We start from the raw sequence: 23,779 nt of genomic DNA, 5'->3' as shown, positions 1-23,779 counted from the left end.
AATCCAGTCGTGAAGGGGTTTCGCCCACACCTACAAAAGCACTACACCGCTTCAAACAAACTTCACATGTACGACATGCTCTCGGCATGCATGCACGTTGGACGTGTGCTTATGCTCCACCTGAACGCTTCCGCTCCGCCCCGCTAGCCATTCCCCCGCGTCGCGTGAGCAGTCCTGATGGAGATTCTGATAAACAATGCCCCTCCACACTTCAAGACATAAATTGGGTGTGGACATGACGATCCTTGTAAGACTACACTTGCCAGCGCACATCGTCATGTCGGATTGGTGCGTCGGCTAAGCTGATGATATCTCACCACTACAACGCAACAACAGATTCCAAGGAACGCCGACATTGTCCCAGGATAACGCGTGGCCAGCGAGTAGGCGCTTGTGTTTCAAAACAAGATGCTTGTTTCGGCCTTGATAGGGTTCGCCTGATTGCCGGGAATGAGGACAAAGCTAGTCCATGTTCCACGGGCTTCCGGGCTTCACGCACTCCTTCTTTCTTCTGCGATTGCTGCGCCTCATTGCCCAGCTACGCCACAGCTCGGCGTTCCGGTCAGCCACCTGTGCGCGTACAACGCCCAACAGGGACTTCGGCACTTGCAACGCTTATTGCGGCACGTGTAGCTCAATACTGCGCTGGCTGCAAACTCACAATGGCAGCCTGTATTCATGGTCTGCTACACTCTTGTTTTGCAAACAGCAGCACGGATTCCCGATAGCAAGACGCGCGTATGCAGCCTTAGTCTGCACATTCGGCATCAACTATGAGCAGATTCGGACCGCACAAAAGTTTCGAACGGACCAACAGACCCTCATATTCACATCCTAAAATACACTTGGCCTCCCGTCGAGGCAGGGACCAGTTCCCTACATTCTGCTCTCCTGCGTCCATTCGTCTTCGCCAATGCAGTATATGCGTCTGAAATCAAACCAAACATAAAGGAATAGATCAATGCAATTTTGGAAGTCGTCGCTTCTCTTCCTCGTTCGGTTCTTTCATCACGTTACAGAAAAGAGATGGCTAGTCAGTACCGTTCGGCGCAGTAGACAGAGTAGGGGTGTTTGCGCCTGAATTAGGCTTACTCTTCGTCTTCAGAGTGAGCGGGAAGGTAAAGTCATCAGCCTCTTCTTCTTCACTGTGTGATTGTTAGCGTTGTTAGAGGAGAATTGTGGTCTGACTATCACTTACGGGAGCTTCCACGCGATGTAATCCTCAGTGCTCAATCCCTCGCGACCTTCTTGGAGCGAAGCAAAGTCACCAGGTGTCATCATACCCGAACGATCGCGGGGAGACCCAGGCTCAGACAACGGCCGCGAGATCTTGACATCTTGCGAGCTGAAGAAATCTGGCTCATCATCGTCCTCGTATGCCGCAGGGTATGCTCGTCGAAGGGCCAATTGTCGAGCCTTGACGTACTCCAAGCCCATGCGCTTCCAGTCGAGCAGGTCGCTGAGACGCTCGGTCCGGTTACGCTGATTGATACGTTGGCGCTTGCTCTTCTTCGTAAACTCGAACATGTAGTCGACAAGCTGGTTGACTGAGTCATCGACACCCTTCATCCTTCGGTCTACAATGTAGATACCGTAATCCTGGGCGTTCTCGATCAATTCCTCCATATAACAACCGAAACCAGACAAGTTGGTTGTGATGCTAGGAACACCCATTACGGTGCACTCAGCCGGGGTGTAACCCCAAGGTTCGTAGTAGGATGAGAAGACACCAAGATGGGTTCCGCGAACGAAGTCGTCGTAATCCAATGGCAAGACGGGGTTTGCCGAGTTCAAGAATTCTGGATGGAAGACGACCTTGACGCGATCCGATGGGTGGTTGAAGAGCTGGCAGCGACGCAGTTGGTTCAACACTGGGTCCTCAGCATCATTGACCATGTTGTGAGTAACAATAGGGGGAAGATTATGGCGCTTCATGGCAAACAACCGTCGTCGGAGCAAGATCTTATCCGCGGGTGTGATCAGGTCCTTGTCCTCCGGTAGTTCGGAACCTTCTGTCCAAGTTAACGAACGCTCGAACAGCTTCTTAGCCACGTTCTCAGCGATGTTGTTTACACTGTCGTGGAGAGCCTTGATGACGGCCTGTCCCTTTAGTGAGTCGACCGAAAGAGAGGTGGTCTGTGCAGGCAGAATGATGAAAGCAACGACCGTCATGTTCGAGTTCTCGTTCTTCATCTTGTGGTTCAACCGCGCTAACGATTCGATGAACATGTCTACACCCTTATTCCGGTACTCGTAGCGACCGGCGGTGAAGAAGTAGAGAGTGTTCTCGGGGTCGAAGTCGTTGTGACCATAGAAATGTCCACGCACAAAGTCGTTGATCTTGACCTTGGCTTGCTGATGCAGATTTTGGAATTCGTGGGTGGCAGAGAACTTCTTGACGTTCAAACCGTTGGGCAGGACGCCGTCCGGCTTGCGCTTCAAGAGATGCTCGCTCTCGTATGCAGTGATGTGGGAGACGGTGGTGAAGACATCAGCTGCGTGCGTGGCGGCGCGCTCGATGCAGTAGCGGTGGTAAATGCCGCGCTTTCCTGCCTCAGCATCCACGTCGAAGTACTGAAGGTTGTTGTAGAAATCGACTGAGCCAGCGCAGAGGTAGCGACCGAGGAGCGTAGCGTGGGTGGTGAAGATGGTGGTAACATCGATACGGCGCTTCTTACAGAGAGGGACTGCGACACCTGCCAGCCACTCGTGGAACTGAACAATAACGGCTCGCTTCTTTTCATGGTAGACGTACTAAGAAACTGTCAGTGCAGCTCCTGGACGATGTATGTACTCTCAACTTACCTCGCCTAGGAACCATGCGATGAGGTAACCAAAAACAATGGCCTCGTTGGTCTCTGAATCGCCGGGAGGTGAGGGAATACCGGTAGAAGACCAGAGATCGCCCTTCCACTCGTCGAGCCACCTGTAACCGGTACCGGTATCGAAGAGGAGCACACGTGGGGCACCGTCGATCAGCCAGCGTCCGTAGAGCATCTTGATGCCACGATCGTCCATGGACTTGATGGTAGCAATCAAGGCCGGATCTTTGGGCTCGATTGGCTCAACTTCGACAGCCGCCTATTATTTTGTTAGTATTTGCTTGCAGAATGCAGTTCATTGCGCCTACCGAAGCCCTGTTCCACGGACCCAAAAGCGTGTATGCAGCGCCATACTCAGCTGTGGTGACTTGGGCCTTGGACTTGAGGACTGAGTAGATACCGCCGACTGAGATTTGTTAGTATTTGCGAGTAACATGAGATGGAGACGAAAGCTACCTCTGTTTGCGACTTCGGTCGCAACCTCAAACAGGACGTGGTTCTGCACGTCTCTCGCGCCGGTCTCAGCCATTGTGGGTGGGTGGTGTGGGAAGAGGGTGGAAAGTCGCAATGGCAGGATCGAAGCTCTTTCTAAGAAATGCGGAGCTTGGAGAGTTGAGGGAGCGTGGGAGCTTGAGCTCGGTGCTTGATTGAGCTACTGCAGGTTGCCGCGCTAGACAAGCGGTTCGATCACTCCCGGGTTGAGTACGAGTTGTTGGCCGCGGACAAGGTGTGATGTAAGTGGAGGAGCAATTGAGCCTGTTATAGCAGAGCAGCGGCAAGCAAACTCTGTCTAATAGTTGAGGAAGGATGTTTTGCAGCAGCCCTGGGAGGGAGAAATGCTGGGCCGCTATTGTTTGGCGCACGAGCGTTGCTAGCCGTGGAGGTTGGGATTCCTATTTGGGTATCGCATGGATTGTCGCTGTGACGTAGGCGCTCGGCTTCCACTACCAATTCATGATTAAACCTCCAATTAGCCTGGCAACCTTTCCGCGCCACATTCCAGCTGTAATACAATTCGCCAGAGCACTTCTCACACCTCTCGCACTTGCAGCATCTCGAGGCAAATTCTCTCTCCACGGCCAGCGCCCAACTCTGAGGCTGGAGCGCAACGGTCGAGGCCAAGGCCGCGAGTCAACAACTCAACAGTTTCCCGTGGAAATGAGAAGCGGAGCATCGACCGATCCCGCCGGCCGTTGAGCTACTCGCTTATTCCTGTCTGCTCATCTATCTTCGTCCGTTTTCAGAAAGCAACAGGAACATCAAAAGGGTCACGCTGAAAGACGAGCTTCACGCCTTGCACCACTGCCGAGGCGCTGCATCATGTCCGCTTGCTGCATCATTCCGTCATAAGGCCGACAATTGCGGGGTCCCGCGAACGGTGGGAGAAGTCGACAGCACGCCAGCTCTCTCCGCAGCCAGATTAGTGGGTCGTGAGTGGAGGCGGAGAGATGCACGTGAACCCACAACAGCCACTGCCGCTCCGTGTGACATTTCTGTGATGCTATCGGAGGGTTCATCGGAAAGACAGGATTGCCTGGTGAGACGTGTCTTGCTGCATCTCGGTCGATATTGTCTAGCAGCCTTCTTTTCTCGTATAGGCAGTATCATGTTTGTGTTGCTATGCGGTTACATGACTCGTATGCAGTCAGTGCGTGGTTGTAAGCACTACACTTACCAAGTGCACTGGCACAGTTAGGTCTAGACAAAGATAGCATTTGACTAGTGAGAGTCTCGAATACAAGTAACAGAAACTTCCGAACATCTCACTTTTGCAAAAACAACAAGATAACGCCGCCCAGACCATCCAAGGAGTTATTCCACGTTTCGTTGGCATTTGCTTTCATGTCATATAGTCCGGCCGGAGCATCGAACTGCTCCACTCCCACGGCCCCCGTCTAATTCTATTACATCAGAGTCCCAAGGCCGTAAACTTGCGGGAGAAAAAAACCCAAAACGAGAACATAACCAAAGCAAAGGATATCGAGCTGAACGTGCGACGCCAGACAAACACAAGCAGGAACTAGAACCAACCCATACGAAAAAGATGTCCGTCCAATAACTCATGGACGAATCATCGCAAGCAAACAACTACTTACCACTCCGATCAATGACAGGAGCAGCGTTAGGCAGCGCACTCAGCAAGCTGCCTTGTGCGAACTCGTTGTTTAATGAGAGGTTTACCATCGGGCCCCTAGCCCTACTACCGTCCATAACGCCCCTACCCACTGTGTCTTTTCCCTGTGAATAGCCAGCTTGAGATAGCAAACCGCCTCCCGTAAACGCCCTGCTGTCATCTTCTGGAGCACCGAGATGATTGTTTTGTGTATATGCTGCCAAGGGCTCACCACGACCCTTGAGCGAACGCGTACGTTCGTGGCCACCAGCACCGTAGGTACCATGGGCGGCGCGCGATGTACCTGGACGACCAGCGCGCCAGTCTGTTGATGAGGGAACTTTGATTGCTTCCTCAATTGAAGTTGCACTTTCGACCAAAGGTCCTGCGCTAGCTCCTGGGTTGTAGCCTTTGCCCTTGTTGAGATGCTGTGGCGGTGGTTTGTACTGAGGTGTCAGATCAACCAGAGGCTCGGGCATGCCGGGAACACGTTTCGAAGCACTGCGTTGGAGATCACTGGATGTTCTCCGGTGATGGTTGCTGCGGACTGAGGTATTGCGCTTGAGGCCGGAGTCGTTTGACGATACTTGGGCTATACGACCCATGCTGTTCAGTAAAGACGGTCCTTCGGTGAACGGACCCGACTGTTCACGTGTCTGTAAAGCAGCCTGACGTTGTGTGTAGCTACGACCGAGGAGACCGCTAGAGGCAAATGCTTCCTCGCCCTGCTGATCAATACTCCGACGCCGAGCAGTGGGCGGTGGTGCAATTTCTGCGACCATACCGTTCTTGTTGTAGGCAATTGGGGGTGGTCGCTTTACTCGTATCGACTTCATCCTCGCGTGCATCGCGCTACTGTCGAGCTTCGAGAGAGGCTTATCGTCTGGGAATTCCCCTGGCTTGTGGACCTCAATCTCGTCTAGTGTCTTGTTGAAACTGTCCATGTCAAGTAATGATGAGAATGCGCCAAGTTGGTAATGTGATCCAACCGATTCGCCCCTCGTGTGAGAGGACGCCTGTGTAGCCCCAGCGTTCCCTGATACATTGCGTTGCGCGGTGGTTTTCTTCTTCAGTCCCTCGCCCTTCTGGTGTTTGAGATACCAACTGCGCCAAGTTTGCAGCGCCGTATAGAACGTGTTCGCTGTGTTCCGGTCGTTGGTACAAAAGAAGTGAACATACTGCGATTCGTCCGCGAAGATGTTGGACTTCTGCATACTTTTAACAGCGTAGCAAATCTTCTTGGGAGGCTTAACCCGCGCTAGCTTCGATTGCGTCACCGAGTAGATATCGTAGTCTGTGAGAGTGCAGATGTTTTCCTGGTCCTTTTCCTTCGTCTTCTCGTTCTTGGCCATGACTAGCTGCCCATCCGGACGAAGGACGAGAAATCGCTTACTCCACTTGCCAGGTCTCGAGGAGTATTGGATAAAGCACGACGCACCCTCTGGTCTAGTATCTGGGACTTTGTAGGAGAGCAAACTGTCCTGATTGATCCCATCGACGTCAGAATCAATAATGGTAAGCTCGTTTTGATTATCGTAATCCCACGAGTTCATGACGTCCCTTACATACTCGTAATTGCGAAGGGGGCGTGTGATGTTGACTTTGGTGAAGAACTCGCAGATAACGGCGGTGCGCACGTCAATGGGGTCTGTGAGTACAGTGGCCGCTGACTTGATGAGATCGAGAGGGGTGGTGGTTGGAGTCACAGGAAGCAGGATACGCTTCTCATTGCACACGACTTTGACGCGCTGTCGTGTCTGTTAGTACTTCCGTCGTGGCTTACAGATGACATACATACCCTGTCGCCAGCATTCACGGCAGATGTAGGAGCATCAATGCCAAGAACAACGCCACCTCCGCCAGGCCTAATAGTCTCCTCCTCCTGGGGATCGAAGTTGAGACTCAGCTGCGGTGGAGTTGATTTTTGTACAGGAGCATCTAAACCCAGGGCCTCGTCTTTTCTCCTCTTGAACATGCCAAATCCTACCTCCTGCTGCCGCGGTGGTGACACTGGAGGGGACGACGAGGGAGCCTTTCGGGCCTTTTGCTCAAGCTTTGCAAGTGTCGCCTGTCGCTCTTTCTCTTCTTGTTTTGCCTTGCGAACACCCTCCTCCCTTTGTTGGAGCACCTTCTGGATTTCAACCTTCTGTAACCGCCTGCCACGTTCCTGCTCGGCCTTTTGTTCCTCTCGCTGCCGACGTAGTGCCTCAGCTTCTTCCATCTCTCGCTGAGCCTCTAGTCGCGTAGCCTCCTGCTCTCCTTGGCGCTGCTTTTCAATTCTGTCCAGCTCGGCCAGCTTGGCCTGCCTCTGTGAGCGCGCCTCTGCTTCATACTTTTCCTTCAACTGTCGCTGTCTCTCCTTCTCTCTCTGCAGGACCTCTCGCGCGCTGTCATCGCCCCTGAGTGACTGTTGTTGTGGCGCATTGGACACCGGGGGTGAGGCTTCTGCGCGCGTCCTAGCGGTTCTTGGGCGACGCTGGCCGGTATTTGCGGCATGCGACGACTGATACGGGGAGCTCAAGGCACGGTTCCGGGATGTGGAAGGCGGCAGCTGGGTGAGAAGGGGAGGTGGAGCATTGGGGATCGTATTCGAACGTAGTGGTGGGGGATTCGGGCTGGTCGCGTGCGAGGTAGTCGGCCGGCGGTGGTAGCGACTCATGCTTCTGCTAATGGACGCATCATTTTGAGGCTGCGATTCGGGCACAACAGGCATTGGAGGCATTGGAGGCATTGGAGGCATCGCAGGGACTGCTGGTACGGCTGGCGAAGTGTGGTCCTGGTATTCTTGACCTGGTTGCCGTGTGTGCTGTTCTTGCGCACGCCTCACACTCCTATAGCGAGACATTTTGGGCGTTGCCGTCGCCGACGAGGGCAATGTTTCGGTAGCCATGTTATGGTTGAATGCTGTGCGACACAATTCTGCGTACCTGCGCGACGAAAAGTAAGGGACATAGGAGACAGACCCATGGAACGCACACTGCAAGTGAGGGGGAACGGCGCAGGGTAGACAGAAGAAGCAATAGGGAGTGGCAGGTGCACACGGATACTCGGCTTTTAATTCGAGACATTCAGGTACCTGACTCCAATCAATACACCAAGCACCCGACCCAGACTTACACCGTCTATGGAGGTGGTCCTCTCAGGGGAACAGGTTTGGCTAGACTCTTACTTGATCAAGGAAGGCTGGCCGTTGTGGCGCTAACAATAGCCTGCGCCGGCTGAGGTGCGTGTTTGGATGCGCCATTAGCTGCCATTAGCTGTTTCGGCCAAATCTTGCTGCAAGCCCGCTGAAGGTACCACCCTGTGCGAATTATTACACATTAGCCATGCTTCAGCCACAGCAGGGGGGGTTTTTTTTTGTCTAGTATCCTTGCACTATGTATACACCACCGACAAAAGTAATGCATTGCAATTTTACAGGTGCCCAGCATGCACCCTTCGTAGGTGGGAATATCTATGTGCACACGACCTTGAAAACAAATGCAATGCCAATGAAAACCTCCTCGATAAAAATCTACGCGAAGACAAACCGAAAAAAATCAGAAAGAGTTTGAGAAATAGTCGTCTTCTAGGTGGAAGCTGCGAGAGTACTATGCATGTGCGACACGAGAAACCTGTTCACAACCACAAACACGTTGTAGCAGGGTAGCTGTAAGAGCTTACACAAAGTCGGTGATTGAGCGCTGTTTGCACCAGATTTCCCTTCACTGTAAATTCCATCAGTCAATTCGACGTATGTTGTTCTCTCATTATCTGCCGCTCCCATCCTCTATTTCAATTCCCCCACATCCAATTCACCTTCTACCGATGGCCCGGAGGACCCACCTCCTCGCTGTGGCAGTCTCCATCCTCACACTCACATGTATCTTCTATCACCACTGTTACAGCAGTGCCTCTAGCACATTCCCTCTCCAGCAACAGTCATCTATCCTCCCATTAGCCAACTCAACCCTTGGCTTCGGCGCCATACTTGCCGTATCCCATTCTAGCTCTCCACGCCGGCAGAGCCTACTATGGGCCGCCAATCTAACAGACATTGAAATCGTAATTCCAGAACAAAAGGAATGGACGTTAGGTGACATTGAAGAACTCAAGGCGAAGGAGAGCCGTCTAAGTCCAGGGAGTGCGAAAGCGTGGTTGGGACATTTGGCGGTTTTGAGATGGTACGTTGAACCATCTGAATCGACAAGATAGGAAGGGAAGAAAGAGAACCGAATTGGGAACTGACGAAAGAATAGGTTCCTCGCCTCAGACTATGAAACAGCTCTGGTAATGGAAGACGACACAGATTTTGACATTTCAATCCGACATTCTCAAATCCCTCTCCTAGCATCGGCCGTCCGTTCCCTACTCAATAACAGCGATGATGACCATACATCATACTGGGCGCCCAGCTCAGCCTGGGACCTCCTATACCCCGGTCACTGCGACGACCTAATCTCCACCGCTTACCCCTCCCAGCCCTCCCTTCTCTACAGCGACCCTACCGTACCACCTCACTCAGTCCTCCATCCTGACACGGCCCTTTTCCTCTCCTTCCTTTCCATCCCCTCAAAAACTCGTATACTTCACAGAAGCTACTGGCCCTTCTGCACCTTCGCCTACGCGGTGAACCGCCGATCTGCCACACTCATCCTGTCTTCCTTCTCTCAGGAGCCTGCAGGCGGTAGTTCGGCATACGATGTTGCGCTGCTGAGTGCATGTAGGGATCAGGACTGGAAGTGCTGGAGTGTGGCGCCGGAGCTGTTTCATCATGGACTTGGGGAATCAGAGATATTCAAGGTGGACAAAGCGGGTCAAGGCAAGGGAGAAGGAAACGCAAGCAAGGCAGATGCGAGGGGAACGTGGAATTTGTGGTGTGGGGCTAGGCATGGGCAGCTTTGGGTCGATGAGGCGGCTGGAAAGAAGAGGAGGCTCGTCAAAAACCATGTTAGGAGCGCGATTCAGAGGGGAGCATGCCCGATTGACAAGGTTATGGAAGAAAGGACTTGGAAGGGTTGTGAGTGGGGGGAGTGTGGAGCGCAATCATGATACTCCCCCACGACGAGCGAAATTATATGATGAGGGAAAAGAATCTCCATGTTCAAGACATAGCAAACACCAATTGATTGCAAGGACGTATAGTGATACGTAGATGGCGACGAGATCGCAGATCCCGCCGTATTCCGAGGCTTTTGTAATTCTTTCTTATATACAGATAGCCAACCATACCCCAGTCCGACATCAGAGGTATCTTCGTTCGCGCCATCCATCTCAATGATTCGTCCTAATATCACACCGTACCCCTATAAAGATAAAAAAGAACTCCTCTTGGTATCTTACAAAGATCGCCTATGAAGGTAAAGAAGAATGGACGGGTATCCAGAAGTGAGAAGCGAAGAAAAAAAAAGAATATGAAAAAAAGAGATGAATGCATGTGGTGACGGCACGAATCATCGCCAGAGGTCAGCCCTCGAAGCCCGCTTCTCGCGACCCGCGTGGCTCATCCAGCTGGCACGGGGGCTGGGCTCCCTACCACCAAGCGAGTTGGAGTAGCCGTGGCCGAAGCCTCCACTAGGCGCCATGTGCCCAGCACTCCTCGGTCTCCCGTCATTGTCTGCAGGTACGGCCAAGAAGCCACCGAAGCCGTTCGGCACCACGATACTCTTACGAGCGTCTCCACCCCATTGGGGTCCAAGGCCCTTGTGTGCTGAATAGCTGCTCAATGGTCGACCTACTGATACCGATGCTCGGCGTCCCTGTGCCTCGGGTGGCATGATGGATGTGAAAATCCAGTCCAATTCATCGAGGCCCTTGGAGTAAACCTCGAGTGGCTGATTGAACATTGGCGGCGGTGCTTCGCTGAACGGTCGGATCGGTGGCGCCAGCGTGAGGACTTCGGGAAATTCAGGATCGCGCACGTAGAGCTGTCGCAAGGCAGGGAGGCAGTTGGCGATGAGCGAGTTGGCGAGGTACTGGTAGCATGATGCACTCGGGGGGTATACTTGGTTCGCCGAGCTGGAGGTGACTTCAAAGTTGAGCTTGTGCAGCGTGTAAGACGTCATGGGTGGTATCGGATCTAAGGGGAGGGACGCGGAGACTGTGGCAAAGTATTCTAGTGTTCGTAGATTGGCTGCTGCCTGCAGAATGATGTGTAGGGACGGTACGGGAATACCACCACAATCCTTCAGTATGAGGGTTCGTAGCCTACCACTACACATTGGGTTATAGAGGTATTGAGCGAGTCCGTTTGCAGTGATGCCGTGACACTTGGTCAGCTTGAGAGTTTCCAATGCAGGGAAGTTGGGAATCCCCGGCGCATCATGGAAGGTGGAGTCGTTCAGCCACGACACGCCGGTGATGGTGAGCTCCTTCAGTCGTGGCAGCATGCCGAAGACCTGCCTCAGGATGCTGGGCTCTATCTGGATCTTGTTAAGCTCAACCGAGATGAGCTCCTGCCAGTAGCCCTGGAGAAGCGTCTCCAACGACTGCTCTCCGCCCTCATTGTATTTCATCTTTCGGATGTGCGGGCAACGCGCCTGCAGCTCTTGACGCAGTAGCTGGCATGACTGATCGCCATTATAGAAGCCGTCTGGGAGGTCGATGAACTCGATGTTCGGACAGCCCGATACGGTTCGCGCCAGGTCAGCCTTGCATGCCTCGCGCGTCATGTATGGGAGCTTGATGAAGCGTACGCGTTGGCCGAGGTACTGGTTTCCACGCACACTCTGGCCCAGCTGCTGCAATCGGGTCGTAGGCGCGTCGATGTCATCACCGTTTCGCGACTTGCGCCGGCGCTGGTCGGCGTAGACCTCTTCGAGCTCGCAGTAGTGGACGGCATCGATGCGAATGCTGTTGTATCTAGGGCGAGTTAGTTATACAACGAGGCGTATTAGGGATCTGGACTTACAGCAACCCTGCAGCAACGCCGTACCATTGTCGCTTGGTCAGGGCACAATGTGCAAGGTCCCGCATATCACAGCTCATGCAGCCATCATTACCGCTGTCCTCGCTGCCATCAAGGGATTCGTCGGCCGAATGCGGGCATACTTCTTCGAATATGCGGCGGAGGACCTTGTCGGGCAGTCGTTGCGTCTGGTCAGGGCCGTGGTAGTCATACACTGCGGGGGCATAAAGGTCGTTGCGCGGACGCGATTCGCTCTTCTTGGGGCTTTTGTGACGCCTGAAGCGCTTGAAGAAGCCCATAATTCCTCGCGATGAACTGGAAAGGTATTAGGAGAGAAATTCCATGCATGCGTCGAGCATTTGCTTATGAGAGGGTGCAGTGCAGTCCGTTGTTTCAAAAGTGGATAGGTGAATACTAACTCGCGTCCGTTTGGCGCAGCTTGCGGGGAAGATGTGAATCCACGTTGCCGAGAAGGCATGCTTGGTAACCAAGCTCAGCCAGACCCAGGTAAATGCCAAAGCCGCAATGCAAGGTCCCCGGTACTTGGAAGCGGGTACGTGTCCAAACTGGAGAGCATAAATTGTAAATTGCAGGCAGACTGCGGAGTACTTTGAGTGCAGCTGCTCGAGCTTCTGTGGACAGAACAGAGGGAGCAGCGCGTTTAAGGGGTCATGGGCAAAAGCAGTTAGGAACTTCGCGCACAAACAAGTGCAACGGCGTGCTGACAGGGCTAGTGCTTGTTGTACGTGTCAGCAAGGCTTGAAGATCGTCCTGCGCCCATTTCATTGTTCGGCGGTACGAGACAGCGAGCGACAGCCCATAGTCACGTGCTGACGTGGCCCCCCAGCGCCGCGGGAATGGGAAGATCGCCAGGGGTACCCGGACGGCGAGCGAGAGCGGGATGGGCGGAAGGGGCCACTGTGACATGCAACATGTCTTGTGCTGGTATTTTAGGCACAGATTTGGGGCACGCTGCAAGGGGCGACTAGTAATGGCATCGATACATCAGATGGCAGCAGGTCGGCGGTGTTAGACGCGGACTTAAGGGCGCTTGACTCTGCCCACGAGCCAGTGGGCAGAGGGCAGCCCCATTGTATAACAAGCAGAGCGTGTCGCGCGGTGTGAAGCTGCGCCAGGTGTCCTGTTGGACCCTGAATAGCAGCCGTAGTCGCCAATGGCCGAAAGCGGCACGGCGAGCAGCAAAAGCATAACTCTGATGCAACTGTTCACGAGTTCACGCCGTATCGTTCCATATCGTCATGGGGGCACAACGTGGCACGGCCGAGGCGGAGCACACGCGAGAGCCTCCAGCAGACGCGTGGAACCCTCCATGAGAGAGGGTAGAGTGTTTCAGATGGGGACAGATAGCTTTGCCGAGCGGCTGCGGGAGCTGCTGTCCGCCATGCTCCTGGCATGTCCGGCTGCAGGTGGCCCTGAGACTGGAAATTTGGAGCGACGACGTTGAAATTAGCGGTGATTTGACCAGTCGTAACCCTGACGACAGTCGCTACCAAGCAAGCTGCGGTCATGCAAGCGGCCACCTGTGGAAGAAGCGTAGCAGAAATGTGTAGAGGTTCTCACCAGACTACATGCCACCGCGTTCTGACATGCCCGGCACTAGGCAGACTAACGTCGAGCTCCCGCCAAGATCTGGAAGTTGTGCCTTAGCTCTGCTATCCACGTCAAGAAATCTGCCCGGGATCATTGCACGGAGCCTCAGGTCGTCCGTCCCCATCTCGTAGCATTTGGTTTCATCTCACCGGGACTCTTCTCAACCTCGTCCCGTTCGTCACCTCGAGGCTCTGTTTTCCCCTTCACTCGCTCCGGCTTGCCAGCTGTTCCCCACTCCACCCTTTCACCATTCACCTTGGGCTCCCCGCTGACGTACTCGCCCGTCGCGCCTTCCATCTCCGCCAAACCTCGTACCTGCTTCCTCGACGAAGCTCGCCCGCCGGAACCTCAATCGACGATACGACAGCGTGATTCAGCACACTCGAGAATATCAAGCTAATCTTGAACTTGTCCAGCAACATAGATATGGCATCTCAACCGACCCCGAGCCCTCAGACGGCCAACCTGGACCGCTACGTCGTGATCCATGTAGCCACGACTTGTGACGAGCACGGCGTATATGTCACTAAAGACTCCGCCGAGGTGATTGAGCTGGGATGGATTCTGCTCGATGCAAAGTCGTGCGAAGAGGTAAGCCTACCAACTCCAATATCGAGCTCCAATGCTAACCCTGGGCCAGCTGCATCGTGAGTCTGTTCTCGTGAAGCCTGTCAACACGCCAATCACGGCTCTATGCAGTAAGTTCTCCCTTCACCACCTTCGCCATGTTCCACTTTTCGTGCAATTTCCGCTGACCTCGGACCTTGCACAGCCAGCTTGACGACCCTGACATGGGACCAAGTCCGCAACGCCGGCTCCTTCCGCGACGCAGTTGATCGTTTTACAAACTTCTACACCGAGCACATTGCACCCAAGAACCTTGAGTTCGCCTTTGTGACGCTAGATTCGTGGGACCTCCGCGTCCAGCTGCCGCGCGAAGCCCGTGACAAGGCAGTTGTTCTTCCTCCCTACCTCCAACACTCGCGTACCTTCGATCTCCGCACAGAATACCAGCGGTGGCAGGCACACCACCCAGAGTCCCTTCCGTTTGGGTCCAGCGCGTTGACAAACATTTGTGCAGCGCTCGAAGTGGAGCCCGTCCAATCGTCGGCCCCCATCAAGCACAACCTGCCCTTTCACCTGCAGGCCCTCGCTCCTGCCTCGCCTCGCCGGGCCATGGAGGAGGCCGTTACGCTCGCTCGCGTACTTCGCGGGCTTATCCGGAAGTCACAACCACCACAAGATCACCCAGACGTGCTGACCAAGCCCATGGATGCTCGCGCTGACGTCCGCGCCTTCCTGTCAGAGCGAAGCAAGGTTCTCCACATGAGCGGCCTTCCCCACGACACTACTCAGTCAGAGCTTGAGAGCTGGTTTACCCAGTTTGGTGGACGTCCCATCGCCTTCTGGACCCTCCGCACTCCCGATCAGCATAAGCCAACCGGAACCGGCTTTGCCATCTTCTCCTCTCACGAAGAGGTATGTACTGCGTCAGCAACCATTTCAATCAATTATACTGACATGACTTAGGCCGCAGAGTCTCTCTGTATGAATGGCCGTGCGTTGAATGAGAAGGCCATTGAGGTTTCTCCCTCCTCCAGCCGCGTCATCGACCGCGCTGCCGACATCATCGTTCCTTTCCCACCTAGCAAGAACCGCCCCCGTCCCGGTGACTGGAACTGCCCTTCGTGTGGCTTCTCCAACTTCCAGCGTCGTACCGCTTGTTTCCGATGCTCTTTCCCCGCCATGCAGCAGGGTCCACCAGGTGGTGACCCCATGGCTTACGGTGGTTACGGATACGGTGGCCACCCTGGCATGATGGGTCCTCCTCAGCACCACATGGGCCACGGCCATGGCCACGGAATGGGTGGTGGACACATGCGTGGAGGTACCGGTGCCGTCCCCTTCCGCGCTGGAGACTGGAAGTGCGGTGAGAACGGCTGCGGCTACCACAACTTCGCCAAGAACACTGCCTGCCTCCGCTGTGGTGCGAGCCGCGCAGGTGCAGCTGTCGTCGCCGACTCGGCCTTCCCCTCTCCTATGGATACTCCCTCCGGCTTCGGCATGGGTCCTCCCTCAATGGGCGGCACTCCTGGCGGTGGTCCCTATGGCCCAGCTGGCTACGGCGGTGGTGGATTCCCGGCTCAGCAGTACGGTGGTCCTCCCAGCTCATATGCTCTGCCCTCTGGTATGGGCGCTGCTAGCCCCTACCCTCCTATGGGTGCTCAGTACGTGCCTAACGGCGGCATGCACTCTACTCCCTTCGACAGCCGTTCAGCCGAAGCTGCCTTCTCTTCCGCAGACCCATACCCTAACCAGGGTGCCGTCAACGGCGGTGACGGTCGTAACGATCCTTTCGCATTCCTTTCGACAGGCTTTGGCTCTCTTTCCATGAACGATGACCGCCGTAACGTCTCGAACCCCGCCAACAAGTCGCCGGCGTAAATGCACTCGTATATAGGTATCGATCATCTGGAGCGCGGATCTTGCGGTGCAATTTGATATGGGATGGTGTCTTCGGATAGGCTGGCGTGGGCAAGATTGGCTTTTGGGGAGTTGGACAGCGTCGGTCGATTAAGAATTTGTGGCATTTGCAGGCTACCTACGGCTCGGATGCGTATAGACGGAAAACCTCATTTGACGGAGTTCGATACCTAGGATGGGGGTGTTTGGGGATCGACTTGCATTTCATTTCAAAAGCGGGGCGGATGGACAAAAGTACAACATGGACGCGGCAATACGGGCTTTACTGGAGCTTTTGGGTTTCTAGGCTGACCATTTTGTTCGATGCCTAGGCTGTGAGCTTCTTTTCTTTCCATATGCCTTGCTTTTCCTCGTTTTTCTACCTGATCCAAATTGAACATGTCGCTTCGGCGATCAAGGCGTGGGTGGTGGAAGAGGCAGCTCCTTAGCCTCATATCTTTTGTACTTACCATAGAAATACCTTCTTTATCTGTCCTAATAATTTGCAACTTCTTCTGCTCGTCTTGTGTTGGTCAGTTCTGCTTGCCTCGTGGTGCATTACTTGAATTCATGTCGATAGCGATGCGGATTCATAGCAACTGGAAAGTGCGGTAACGGCGTTCGACATTCTCAAGTCAGCAACGCCCTAGCGTGCATACCTGTCTTTGGGAACAATGTCCTCACCTTTTGCTCGCCCATGTGACGAGAACTCTTCGAGTACCGTGGGGCAAGTATATTGCTGTTCATGAATCGATATCTGCTAACCCACAGGATTACTATGTGAAGCTCCCATATTACTGTAGATACCACTGGGTCAAGTCGATAACGGCAAGGAAATGAGGCATTTCTACAGTCATAAGAATTGGAAACTATGGACTTGGGTGTCGCACAGTCTTCTCCGACTTCCTCCAGGTATCCACGGGTATGTACCACAATGCCCGTATTGGCAATGCTAAGATGGCATTCGGGCAACCAGGAATGGCAGGAAAGCCCAATTCATGGAACTAACTCAAGCATTGGACGCAGCTGGGCTTTGAGTTACCACATATATCCAAGACTGTCCAAACACGGCAGACTATGTACTGCGGCTTCGGCTAATCCGGCTTCGGTCCGACGAGACTACTACCATGTATTGCAGTTCACGCACGGATCCTGTCGATGTGCACGAATATCTCCAAATCTATTGGCTCAGTTTCCAGGCTTCCAAGACGAAGGCTGTTGATCGTAAGAGGGGTATAGTGACCACTCATATGTCACCAGATTGATTTCGGGCGTCGCGCTGTGCTCCTGGAGCGCGAAACGAACAAATGCATCCGTAACTACAAGCTTGCAGTGTGGGGGTGGCGTGACATTTGAGGAAGATGGGACGCCGTTGAATCTCGTGTCCGGTAATATTCAGCAGCATTGGTTAAGCGCCACACGTATTGTTGTGCCCTGGTACCGGTATATCCGTGCCATCCCTTTGATCAACGCCACAAATGCAACGCGCTCGCAAACCATCTCAAGTCCCAAATAATCCCCACGAAGTAGACCACTGAAGATGGGCTGACAGCAATGATAGCCAAAACGATCCCAGCCATGCGCGACCGTTCCGCTAGTAACAGGGTCCGGCAGCTATTTTCAGCCACCTACCGCCGCCGTCGATGACGCTATCCGTATAACCACTGGAAACTTTCTATTCCAGGTTTGCACCCTAATACGAGATTGGTGTTGAATAAGAACTAGACGAATTGACTAAGCAGGTCTCGCCATCACGCTCGGTCTCAGGTGGATCTAATCTGAGATGGGTGCCTTGAGGCTGCGCACCTACGAGACGAGGACGACATGATGAAATTCGGAAAGACGATAATCTTGCAGTTGCACATACGACAATCCACTCGTACAAGCAGGATAGTCCAAACAACAATAGCTAGTAAGCTCCTTGTACTGCTCAGCGGTTCATTCAAGGGCGTTGCAGAGCAGGGCAACACTATCGTGACATCTTGGCCTGTAGCTCCCGAGGTCTGGAACGTAGACTGCGCTTTCCCCGAGCGCAACACGGTCACCGCTTCTGTTTGTATAGCGTTGGTCGTAGCTTCGCACCCTAGCACAAATGCTCTTGTATTGGGTTGCCAGGTTACATGCAGTGCTGATGCTCAGTAACTCCACACCAGCGATCTCACCACTCAGCTTTCTTTTCACTTCCACGCCGCACCTAAGCTTTCCTCGTTGCCACTTTTTATCCAGATTGCCCCATCTCTGGACCTCTTTTCTGGACGATAATTCACCCGCGATTATGCTTGTGACCATTCCTTCAATACCCCGACTGGTCGTCATCCCGCTCTTCCTTCTCACATGCGGCATTTTCTTTATACCACGCAGCTATCATGGCTCTGGCGCCTTGAACATGCCGCTGCTCACAGGCAAGAACCTTACCGCTGCTAGCTCAACATTCAACACACCTGTGCGAGACTTCTGGCAGGAGCTCGCCACTGCTCTTCTCCAGTCACAGCCCCAATGCGAGCCCCTACATCTGCAAGAAGACGATGCTGGACCAACAATAGACTTTCTACCTCTTCAACCAAACCAGAAGCACCCTGATCGGATACTGAATCTCAGCGACAAAGAGGAGAGTGTTCTGTTGCGGGCGCACCATGCTATGCGTAAGTCAGCACAGCGCCTAGCACCGAAGATACAATTCGCGAAAGGTACGACTGGTATCGTCACCACTGCAGACGCCTGGTATATGCCTATATTTCTGGTGTCTCTGCGCATGTTACGGAGAACTGGGTGCGACCTACCGATCGAAGTATTCATCGACGACTGGACAAAGTACGATCCGACTGTCTGCGATACCGTCCTGCCGTCCTTGAACGCTCGTTGTGTAGTCATGTCCAACATCTACGAAACTGCAGCACATGTTAAACCACCCAATCATTACCAGTACAAGGTCTTTGCCATCCTCTTCTCATCCTTCCAGCATGTACTCTTCCTCGATAGCGACGCATTTCCTACGGAAGATCCCACCAAGCTTTTCTCAACCGCGCCCTACACAACCCACGGCCTGGTCACCTGGCCTGACTTCTGGGCTCAAACCATATCCGCACACTTTTACCACATCGCCGCTATACCAGAAGTCCCGTCGCAGTCAAGACTCTCAACCGAAAGCGGGCAGCTCCTCATCAACAAGGACATGCATCGCGCCTCTCTCCTCATGATGGTGTACTACAACTACTATGGCCCAGACTACTACTACATCCTCCTCAGTCAAGGCAGTCCCGGCGCTGGCGACAAAGAAACCTTCGTACAGGCAGCATTGGCAGTCGGTCTACCTTACTACCAAGTTCGAACACCGCCCGGTGTTCTGGGCAATCATATGAATGGCACTTTCAGAGGTATTGCCATCACGCAAGCAGACCCCATTCTGGACTATGAATACCTCATTCCCATGCGCAGCCATATCCATCCAGATACACTTTGGCAAGACACCGATCTAGCTCACCCCGACAAAGGACAAAACAAGAAACACAAAGCTCCACATAAACCACAACCCATCTTCATTCATCAAAATAACCTCAAGCTGGATCCAGCCAAAGTTCTGGAAGATGAGAGGGTATACGGACCTGACAATGATGCACGCAGGATGTGGAGCGAGAATAAAGATATGGAGGAAGAACTCGGATACGACGTTGAGCGGAGGCTGTGGGATGTCATCGCTGAAGAGGGGTGTAGGTTGGACAAATCCAGTGGGACGTGTAGGTGGTTAGTAAAGTATATTCATGAAGTTTTTCATTGATGGAGTATGAGCGGTTGATCCTGATGAGATGAGCTCGAGAGAAGATCATGGCATATGGTGGTCTAGGTCTACGTTTGAGCTGTAAACGTGGCACTGAGGAGCCTCAAAGGTATATTTTGTGGCGAAAGGCATTGATCTTGTTATTTCTTTTTGGAGCATCTTGTCGTATACCCACTCTATAGATTTGATTTGTACTTTGTTTTCTTCCGGTGTCGTAGGAAATTTGTAGTTGTACGGTGATGTAAAGATGACTGAAAGGTGGGTCGAATTTAGGGTGGTGTCGCGCTGACTGAGCTGTCCGGAGTGTTCATTATTGTCATTACTCAACACATGATTACAAAGATAGAGAAATAAGACCAGGTCATGATCTCCTGTCAAGCATCGCAAGAATGAGCTGCATGGAAAAAGTTCTCGAATGTAACAAGGGATATCATAAAGCATGCATACATCAAGGCTCATCCGACCTTTTCGTACCAAGTCCAGTCATCCAACAAGGAAACAATACATGAACAGAAATACTAAGCAGAGTGCTCCATTTCACTCTGCAGCAGACTCTTCATGATGTCATCTTCGGTTACTGTCGTCCTCCCCGATCTCCTATCGTCCCTTCCAACCGTCAACGTACTGTGTCCAGCCGCAGACTCATCATCTTCTTCATCTTCGTTGTCGTCGTCTTCTTCAAGGGGCATCCGTGTGCTTTCACCCTGCATACCTGCTAGCATGGTATCTTCATCCTCCTCTTCCTCTTCTTCTTCTTCATCATCATCATCGACCTGCGGTACTGCAGACTTCCGCTTAGTACGCGACGCAGAGGTTTCAGTGACATCACCCTCCGTCTCTTCTTCTTCATTGACTTCAGTAGCATCGGTAGCGACAGTCACCTCGGGTGTAGCTGTACGCTCTACCTCTGTGTCTTGGACTTGTGTGGCCGCCTCACCCAGTCGTTTGGTCAAAGTGGATTCCAGTTTGATCAAGGCGTTGCGCTGTGTAGCATCTGTGCCGATTTTTCCTTCTACAGCCTCAGATACTAGCTCGTGTAGAGTGCGGAAGCTTTCTTCGTCGACGGCGCCTTCTTCTCCCTTGCGAATCGTACCAGAAGGGGTGATGAACAGTTTACCTAATAGTGAGAGCAAAGGCTTTCGCTCATCCTTCGAGCATGTACTCGTCAATGCGCGTTCCAAAATGTCGATTGCGAGCTGCATATGTGGTTCTTCAGCCTCGGCAATGGTACTTGTCTTTCCGTCGAGACCAAGTTCGGTCGCGCCCACGACTTTACGTCCATCGGTCCATTCGGCAAGATGAGCAGTGATGACAGGCCAGCCCACCATCTCATCGACATCTTCTTCCTCGACGTTCTCATCGCGCATAATGAGCAGTTTTGAGATCACCGGCACGGCAATCTCACTCATGAGTTTGGCGTTTTTGAGCTTAGAATGACAGTACACGGGCAAGAAGTAACTGAGCGCTTGTCTCAATGCTGGGTTCGTTGCCGTCTCAGGGTCGAAGTACGTCAGGACGAAAGCTTTGAGGACTTCAGTCGTGGATTGAGGGGGCAGGATACCCAAGAGAAGAAGCTTTGACGCCGCGGTGCAGGAGATTAAGCTAATGCGCTTGTTATCCGAGCTGAAGGCTTTCAGCAGTATCTTGGTAACGGGGCGAATGCGCGGGTTGATGATGGGCTCTGCATCTTCTGTCGAAGCATCTGGGTCTGGAATCGTAGGCGTAAGGAATTGAGGATGTGTGATGATTACATCAGTCAGAACTTGGATAACAATCTCTTTGAGGGCGTCGTGGCCTTTCATGAAACAATGGAAGAACAGGTCGAGGTTGTTGTCAGCGAGATCCTGCTTCTTGTTAGCGTAGCCCGCGGAAAAGCGTAGTCCTCTCGACTTACTTTGCTAAGGAGGGCGGCCAGACCCAAGCAGATGACACCGCGTTCTCGAATCATAGCCTGATGAGCTTGAACTGCAGGGATGATGAGTGTGTTTAGGATGCTGGTGAGCGAAGTATCCGACTCCAGATCGCCTTCTACGTTCTGAAGTGTACATTGAGCGATATGCAGACACTTCGAGTAGACCATCACTTCACGGATCTGTCGCTCCTCCTTCTCTTCTTCAGTAAGGTTCTCCGTAGCCTTTGCAGTTTTGGGCTTGATCAACGGTGCGTCGCCATCCGCATCAGATTGTGCGGAATGGAAGCTCTCTTCAGCATCCTCACCTGTAACTGTGGCGTCATCGGCATCTAGCAAAGAGTCGCGAACATCCGCAATGGCCTCTACGATAAGAGCAGTGAAGTCCTTTTCGCCACGACTGCCGCAGACCTTCCGTAACACCTCGATAGCAAGCTTGGTGCACTCCTCCGGTAGCTGAGCTTTGGCGATAGCTTCACGCATGATGTTGTACATTTGCCTACGACCCATCTCGTCCGTGTAGTCAAGGGTGTGGGCGATATGAAGTAGTTGCTGGACAATGAAGTCCTGCTCCTCGACGTCTTCCTGTGCTTCTTCAACCTCCGGATCGTTCTCTTCCATGACAGCGACCTTGTCTACCAACTCCATGAGGGAATTGAGCTCCCTCTGTAGGACAAAAGCAAACATGGTGACTTCCGGCATCTTGTCCTCGATCATACTTTGCACCCTCTCGTCGTCGGTGCTGTGGCTGTAATCGTTCAGCGTGCGTGCAATGAACGCCGTCTGCGCATCGAGGTTGTTCCAAAACTCATGATCAAATGTGATTTCTTTGCGGTAATCCGGCCGGCCATCCCAGAATTGGCGCATCGCTTCGTGTGCCATACCGTCTTCTTCCCCAGAACGGGTAACGTCAATACGCTCAAGAAGCTCACAAAGCGCTTCGAGGTTTGGAGGAGCAACATCTCCCGGCTTCTTCTCCTCTTCAGGCCGGGTGTCGCGCGAAGAAGCACAGTCCTCGAGCCATCGTTCACGGAACAAAGTCGCAGCAGCTTTGCGAACGAGATCATCTCGATCCCGAAGACCCCATCGAATGAGCTTCTCTCGCTCAACAAGCGACATGTGTCGGAAGTCGCCCAAGGCTGGCAGAATTTTGCCGTATACTAGTCGGCGGGTGGTCGCATCCATGTCTCGAGCTCGCTCTAGGATATATCGGAGGGTGGATGGCCACAGTGGTAGATTTAACAGCACAGCGCGTCGCACTTCGGCACTCGGATCGTTAATCATAATGTCTAGAAGCTTTTCCAGGATACCGCCTGCGCCTTCATCGTCGCTATCTTCGTCTTCCTGATCCTCATCGTCGTTACCAGCAAGACGACCCAAGCCCAAGATGGCCTGTACACGCACTGAGGGTTCCTTGTCTCGTAGACGCTTCATAAAACCCAATCTTATCAGGTCAAATATTTCGTCGTCGATTGTTGTCAGGCTATTTACGATGTGTGCGACCGTCTGTGTGGCTCGAAAGCGGATCGTCTTGTCCTTGGCCGTCAGTAGTGCGAGGATGGTGGTGAGGATTTGGGAGGTCAGTCGACTGCTGGGTGTCTCGTGGAAAGCTGTGGCTTCTTCCTCTGTCTCGGCAGCGAAGATCGTTTGGTCCTTCTCGGAAGCATGCTTCAGGAATATGCCCAGAAAGCGGATCACCCTATCTCCAACCGGCTCGCTCTTCTTGACGCACATGATCCTGAGTACGCACCTCACAATCTCGGCATTGAACTCCTCCTCGTCGAAGTCCTCCTGTTCCTCGCCCTTGTTCTTCTTCCCGCCCTTCTTGCCGGTGTCTGGTGGCTCGAAGCAGCATGCTTCTTGTATCTTCCTCAAGTTCACCACTAGCTTCCTTTGAGTCGCAGTTGTCTTTTGTGCGTCGCTGAAGACTTGAGCGATTTGTGTTCGGAGTGAGGTCACGAGGCCTTCATCGGGGATTTCGACTGCATTCGAAGACTGCCTCGCAGATGATGCGCGTGTGGATTTGGTAGCGCGTGTCGTCGAAGTAGTCGATGCTCGCGGAGCACGTGTTGACGTTCGGCCGACCATCTTGACTATATCGTGAGTTGGTTGTCGTGTCGTCTGGTCTCCACCTCAAGATGCGGCCGTCGGTGTTGTTGTTCAACTGTTTACTGACCCCACGCGGTAACCCACTCGTGGC

The 23,779-nt window shown here is 53.2% G+C and overlaps 7 protein-coding genes across 7 annotated transcripts; 3 read left to right on the top strand and 4 right to left on the bottom strand.

Moving 5' to 3' along the window:
- Nucleotides 1–1,030: 1,030 nt before the first annotated feature.
- On the bottom strand, nucleotides 1,031–3,351 carry ALTATR162_LOCUS5873 (uncharacterized protein; the record flags this gene model as incomplete). The annotated part of the gene is made up of 5 exons (XM_043313493.1): nucleotides 1,031–1,145; nucleotides 1,199–2,754; nucleotides 2,806–3,081; nucleotides 3,131–3,228; nucleotides 3,279–3,351. The coding sequence occupies 5 exons, from the start codon at nucleotides 3,349–3,351 to the stop codon at nucleotides 1,031–1,033; spliced, it is 2,118 nt and encodes a 705-aa protein (XP_043169428.1).
- Nucleotides 3,352–4,910: 1,559 nt separating this feature from the next.
- On the bottom strand, nucleotides 4,911–7,825 carry ALTATR162_LOCUS5872 (uncharacterized protein; the record flags this gene model as incomplete). The annotated part of the gene is made up of 2 exons (XM_043313492.1): nucleotides 4,911–6,683; nucleotides 6,734–7,825. 2 exons carry the CDS (start codon nucleotides 7,823–7,825, stop codon nucleotides 4,911–4,913), a joined length of 2,865 nt encoding a protein of 954 aa, XP_043169427.1.
- A 917-nt stretch (nucleotides 7,826–8,742) lies between these two features.
- ALTATR162_LOCUS5871 (uncharacterized protein) lies at nucleotides 8,743–9,966 on the top strand (the record flags this gene model as incomplete). Its single annotated transcript, XM_043313491.1, has 2 exons — nucleotides 8,743–9,098; nucleotides 9,174–9,966. 2 exons carry the CDS (start codon nucleotides 8,743–8,745, stop codon nucleotides 9,964–9,966), a joined length of 1,149 nt encoding a protein of 382 aa, XP_043169426.1.
- A 401-nt stretch (nucleotides 9,967–10,367) lies between these two features.
- ALTATR162_LOCUS5870 (uncharacterized protein) lies at nucleotides 10,368–12,120 on the bottom strand (the record flags this gene model as incomplete). Its single annotated transcript, XM_043313490.1, has 2 exons — nucleotides 10,368–11,775; nucleotides 11,825–12,120. The coding sequence occupies 2 exons, from the start codon at nucleotides 12,118–12,120 to the stop codon at nucleotides 10,368–10,370; spliced, it is 1,704 nt and encodes a 567-aa protein (XP_043169425.1).
- A 1,738-nt stretch (nucleotides 12,121–13,858) lies between these two features.
- ALTATR162_LOCUS5869 (uncharacterized protein) lies at nucleotides 13,859–15,877 on the top strand (the record flags this gene model as incomplete). Its single annotated transcript, XM_043313489.1, has 4 exons — nucleotides 13,859–14,023; nucleotides 14,073–14,130; nucleotides 14,235–14,911; nucleotides 14,963–15,877. 4 exons carry the CDS (start codon nucleotides 13,859–13,861, stop codon nucleotides 15,875–15,877), a joined length of 1,815 nt encoding a protein of 604 aa, XP_043169424.1.
- A 2,293-nt stretch (nucleotides 15,878–18,170) lies between these two features.
- ALTATR162_LOCUS5868 (uncharacterized protein) lies at nucleotides 18,171–19,670 on the top strand (the record flags this gene model as incomplete). The annotated part of the gene is made up of 1 exon (XM_043313488.1): nucleotides 18,171–19,670. The coding sequence occupies one exon, from the start codon at nucleotides 18,171–18,173 to the stop codon at nucleotides 19,668–19,670; it is 1,500 nt and encodes a 499-aa protein (XP_043169423.1).
- Nucleotides 19,671–20,188: 518 nt separating this feature from the next.
- On the bottom strand, nucleotides 20,189–23,667 carry ALTATR162_LOCUS5867 (uncharacterized protein; the record flags this gene model as incomplete). Its single annotated transcript, XM_043313487.1, has 2 exons — nucleotides 20,189–21,514; nucleotides 21,565–23,667. The coding sequence occupies 2 exons, from the start codon at nucleotides 23,665–23,667 to the stop codon at nucleotides 20,189–20,191; spliced, it is 3,429 nt and encodes a 1,142-aa protein (XP_043169422.1).
- Between the last annotated feature and the right edge of the window lie 112 nt (nucleotides 23,668–23,779).

This window comes from Alternaria atra (assembly GCF_907166805.1).
Source record: "Alternaria atra isolate CS162 genome assembly, contig: 25, whole genome shotgun sequence".
Lineage (NCBI taxonomy): Eukaryota > Fungi > Ascomycota > Dothideomycetes > Pleosporales > Pleosporaceae > Alternaria > Alternaria atra.
Note: the sequence above shows the minus strand (reverse complement) of the source record. Positions and strands in the feature narration are given on the sequence as shown.